This window comes from Chrysochloris asiatica, unplaced genomic scaffold (assembly GCF_000296735.1).
Source record: "Chrysochloris asiatica unplaced genomic scaffold, ChrAsi1.0 scaffold00169, whole genome shotgun sequence".
Lineage (NCBI taxonomy): Eukaryota > Metazoa > Chordata > Mammalia > Afrosoricida > Chrysochloridae > Chrysochloris > Chrysochloris asiatica.
In genome coordinates this window covers 5,832,531-5,833,179 of record NW_006408687.1, presented here as the reverse complement: position 1 = coordinate 5,833,179, position 649 = coordinate 5,832,531, and the positions used below count along the sequence as shown (strand labels likewise).

General features: G+C 36.5%; 1 protein-coding gene across 1 annotated transcript in view; it reads left to right on the top strand.

Annotated features, from left to right (window-relative positions):
* CCDC158 (coiled-coil domain containing 158) overlaps positions 1–649 on the top strand; it is a 116,570-nt gene that overhangs the window by 44,134 nt on the left and 71,787 nt on the right. The window contains exon 13 of the mRNA XM_006871582.1: positions 334–486. Coding sequence (XP_006871644.1) covers positions 334–486 — 153 coding nt within the window. The remainder of the gene's footprint in view (positions 1–333; positions 487–649) is intronic.

Here is a 649-nt window from a genome sequence, read left to right as displayed (position 1 = left end):
AAACCTGTTGTGAATCCTGGTCATCCAGGAAGAAGTTCTAAGTTTAAATAAATGTGACCCAATGACAATGGCTGGGTAAAAGTAATGATAGGTAAGATATAAAAGGGTAAAAATAATGGCTAGAGGAAGAGGATCCACACCCAAACTTACGAAAAAGAAAGATCAGCCAGGCCCCTAGAGGTGTGTGTGTACATCATATTTCTGTAACAGTTGAAGATGTAAGTAAATGAGAATTCTTCCAGCTATGAAATTCTGTGACCATTAATTACAAGACAATACATAGCAGTGGGGTAGAAAAAAGTAACCATCTATATTGATTATCACATTGTACAGAGGACTATGAAGTCTTAAAAAGGAATTTTCGAAACAAAAGTGAAGAAATGGAAACTACCACAAATAAGCTAAAAATGCAATTAAAATCTGCACAGTCTGAACTAGAACAAACAAGAAATACGTTAAAGTCCATGGAAGGATCGGATGGTCATGGTATGCTTTATGAGATTTTTTTCTCCCTTTTCCCTCTGTTTTTTATTTCATTGGGTTTAATTGTACTAAAACGCAAGCAGCACAAAGGCAAGAAGTGAATGGCTTACAAGCTTTCAAGAGAGATCCTAGATTCAGAGGGCATGGAGGAAGGTAGAATCTCCAC